Consider the following 4,231-nt stretch of genomic DNA (forward strand, 5'->3'; position numbering starts at 1 on the left):
TTGTGCCCAAATTTTCGAACCAACCAACAATGTAAGGAACATTGTTTTTCTTATAAATCTTTCATTTTGTTATGCATGCACTAGATCTAAAGAACATATAATTAACAAGTTAATTAGTTCTCTATTAGAGGAGTCTAATAATAGGTATATGAACCTAACAAGTGGTATCAGAGCATAAGGATGTTGCATGCATAATCGGTTATTGTTTTTCCGAGTTAAAAGGTTAACATACAAAACTTAAAAAATTGTGATTTATAAGTATAAGCCACGAAATCACCATGCATGTTATATATTCTGGTCCTAAAATGTTTTTAGGTCATTTTTATGATTCATGGAAATTTATTGCTCATTTTAAGGATTTTTGGTCATTTTATTACATTTTTATGACTAAAATGGGAAATAAAATGCTAAAAATATTTAAATTTCGTTTCTGACCTTGAAAAATTTATATGACCTCACATGCATATTTTACAAGTTGTGTGTAAAAGGACGAGTTAATTTGATTAATTTTGCATGATTTATGATTTTTATGAGATAAAAATGGATTAAAAGAGGTAAAATGGTTAAAATTAGTTAAATTTCGAATTAAGCCATGATCTTTTAATATGATGTCACATGAAATATTTACAGAGAGTATGTAAATTTCTAGATTTAAATATCTTCTTTAGCATGATTTATGGATTTTTGAGTAAAAATGGCATAAATAGTGACTATTTTAGCAAAAATTAGCTAAAACGTATTGCATGGCTTGAGAAAATTATTTTAAGTTGCATTAATATCCCACTAATCAGAACTAAAGTTGTAAAAATTATTGGAGTATTTTTCGGATAATTTATGTATTTTATGAGATAAAACCGATAAAATGCAACTATATTTTCTCAAAATTAATTCGAAAATTTTAACCATGTTTTTTTTGTCATTATGAGGGTCATGGAATTATTCCAGAATGTTCAAAAATTTAAAATTCAAATTTTGAAACTTTTATGATTTAATTTGGATTTATTTCATATAAATAATGATTTTAAGGTCAAAAATGAGCATAAAATTAAATCAAGTTGAATTATTGTCAAAAATTTAGTGATGACTGATTTTTGAGTCCTAAAATGTGTTAGGATAATTAACTTGAGCTTAGATGTGATTTAAGTGTTAATTAGTGATTTTAAAAGGTTATTATCACGCATTTCCATGAAACCGGGTTATATGTACGACATAAGTTAAATAGGGCGATTTGGCACACGATTTTGCATGATAGGTACATATTATAATGCTGCATATTTCAATTGTTGAATGTATTTTATTTATATAATTTTGAATTATGTAATTTTATCTTAGTATGGCCTTAGTTTTAATTAATATTACCCGTAATGAAAGGGAATATTGATTCGGTTGTAATTTAATGTGATCTCGTATCACTTTTATTTTTATTTCATTAGTTTTTCATTTTACAAATGTATAATAGGAATAGCTTTGTATTTTTATTATTATTTGTAATTATGGAGCATCTTCAAAGACGGTGCCATTCGGAAGGGTGATCCGACAAAGACGGTGTCTTGGGAGGCGTGCCATTTGAAGAATCAAGGGACCAAAGGAGTTGGTTTCCGAATATGTAATAGATTATTTGATTTTCTATTTTTAGGAAGGCCATACTAGGAATTTTATTTATTGCTTTGCATTTCTTTTAATATGTTGCATGCATTGCCAAATCGCCATAACAACACATGCATATCTAATCGAGTCATCGACCGTGTCAATTATAATTATCGTAGTTCACTGCTTTAGTTCACTTAAAACGTGATAGATAATAAATTGAGAAGACCTCTCACATATAATAATTGAGATAAAGCCTTACCAAATAGTAGAAACCCATGAAGTACCAATTTCATAAGGGAGTTAATCCGGCTTCACCGTAATACAAACCTTATTACGTTGGCGAAGTGGGGTAATAAAATGTTATTACATTGAAATTTGGATTGAGCTCAACGGAAGTATTGTTGACCGTAGTCGCATGTGTTCCGGGCTAAAGATAAGAATTAGAGTATTTTTTATCGACCGAGAGTTCTAAAAGTAGAATCGATTAAAAGGTTAATCTACCGAGTTATATTAATAAGGGATGAATCGGCTCACCGTGCCCAAGTTAATATGAATTTGGATCTCGGAATCATTTATGTAGTTGGGTGGAGGTCACTATATAAATGCAATACTTGTAGTTAAATTAACGAGTATTATTAAAACGATAGATGATAATTAAATTCCTTCATTTCCTATTTTGTAGTCAAAATTTGTTTTAATCAACTGCAATGGCAAACGCGTCCGCATCCACTAGTTCCACCCCGCTTTCCAATGTGTCATGGCTCCGATCCTTCATGGATCGATGTAAGTTAGAAAAGAATGGGTCCAATTTCGCCGATTGGGATGCACAACTTCGCTTGGCCGCGCAAGGTGACGACAAGCTTCGTTACCTTACCGAGGCATCTCCCACCGAACCACCTAATACTAGGTCCACCGCTAGGCAAGCCTATGAGGATTACCAAAAGGAGTCGGCCGCAATGAAAAATGTATTGATATTTGCTATGGAGGCCGAACTCCAACGAAGTGCTATAAAGATTAGCACCGCTCATGAGATCTACATGAAGCTTGTGAACATGTTTTCACGAGCTCCTAGGGTCATTCAATATGAGGCGGCTTCCGCATTCTTTGATCTTAACATCAAAGAGGGCCAAAAGGTGAGCCCACATGTGCTCAAGTTAATGGAGCATGTTGAGACCTTGAAAATGCATAAGGTGGAAATTCCCGATGAACTCGTGATTGATCGAATTCTTCATTCCCTAAGCAAAATCAAAGCATATGTTCAATTCCGGGTGAATTTTAATATGCAAGATAAGAAAGTTTCTCTTGATGAGTTGCACAAAATGCTTGTGCAAGCCGAAAGGGACATGGGGCTAAGTGTTAGCACCACCAAAGATGTGCTCAATGTTAATCAAAAGAGCAAGGGAACTTTCAAGAAAAGCGGGAAAAAGGGAAAGAAGCGAACTCCCAACAGGAACATAGCTAAGACTTATGAAGCAAGCTCCTCCAAGCCCAAGTACAGTGCCCCCTCCGGGGACAAGTGCCACTATTGTTGTGGAGTTGGACATTGGAAGAGAAACTGTTCCAAGTATCTTGGCGACATCAAAGCTGGAAAGGTTACTCCAGTAGGTATATAAATATCCCTATCTTTTATGTTTCAATCTCAATTAGTATGTGATACAAGTTGTGATAATTACCCTTTTTATTGTAAATAGGGCCCCCTCCTAGCAAGGACAAAGGCAAGGAGAAGCAAGTCTAGAGGATCACAAGGGAAGCTAGAGTAGCCGACCATGGTGATGAATCAATGGAAGCTTGGCTTTTAATTTGCTTTGTCTTTAATTTTATGATGAATTTCATGTTTTTAGAACTATTTTGTTTTCCTCGTGTGACTTGGAAATTGGTTTGTATCCTTTAAACACGGGTTGTATTTTGGATATTGGTGATTTGGTTTTCAACCCAAATCACTTGTTTTATTATGTTGTTTGTTCTAAAATCATCATCATTAATTACTTGCGTAGAGAAACATTAGATAAACATCTTAAATTGATCAAGTAGACGATTATGATGATGGGATCATTATATGTCCATAAGCTATGAATCTGATTCTCCTTATGTCTTTGTTACTTAAAGTAACAACTTACTTATATAAGATCAATTCTAAGAGTTGTAATGAGTTTTTGAATTCATCAAGTAGGGAATTCACGATACCAAATGGACATATTATTCTAATTGGATGGTCAACCGTGAGATACCTAGAATAGAGAGTCTATTAAACAGATGACATGGATAAGACTCGTATATTATCTAGCTGCCATGTTAGGATGGCCTTTTGAAAGTTAATATATAGTCTTAGAAAACTCTTAATACTCCGTTAAATATATGTTTGTGACTCACAAAGCTATCTCTCATAAAAATCAGGTGTATTTCTGAGAGATAGAGTGGGAGTAGATTGAATCGTCACAAACATCTCTTTTAGTTGAAATGTTACTTTGTGAAAGTAATAGAATTATAGAGTGGGAGTTGGTATCGAACTATAGTCTATGAAGATAGATTGAGAGCATAGTTCAGTGGGAGTTTATCGCACATGTCTTTATTGTTTAAAAATATTACTTTGTGAAAGTGATAGTATTATGACCATGTTACATTTGAGCCGAAGCATTACAAT

At 33.3% G+C, this 4,231-nt stretch overlaps 1 protein-coding gene across 1 annotated transcript; it reads left to right on the top strand.

Moving 5' to 3' along the window:
• The first annotated feature begins 2,325 nt into the window (after positions 1-2,325).
• LOC141630288 (uncharacterized) lies at positions 2,326-3,362 on the top strand. The gene is made up of 2 exons (XM_074443131.1): positions 2,326-3,195; positions 3,282-3,362. The coding sequence occupies exons 1-2, from the start codon at positions 2,364-2,366 to the stop codon at positions 3,323-3,325; spliced, it is 876 nt and encodes a 291-aa protein (XP_074299232.1). The 5' UTR covers positions 2,326-2,363; the 3' UTR covers positions 3,326-3,362.
• The last annotated feature ends 869 nt before the right edge of the window (positions 3,363-4,231 follow it).

This window comes from Silene latifolia, chromosome 2 (assembly GCF_048544455.1).
Source record: "Silene latifolia isolate original U9 population chromosome 2, ASM4854445v1, whole genome shotgun sequence".
Taxonomy (NCBI): Eukaryota; Viridiplantae; Streptophyta; class Magnoliopsida; order Caryophyllales; family Caryophyllaceae; genus Silene; species Silene latifolia.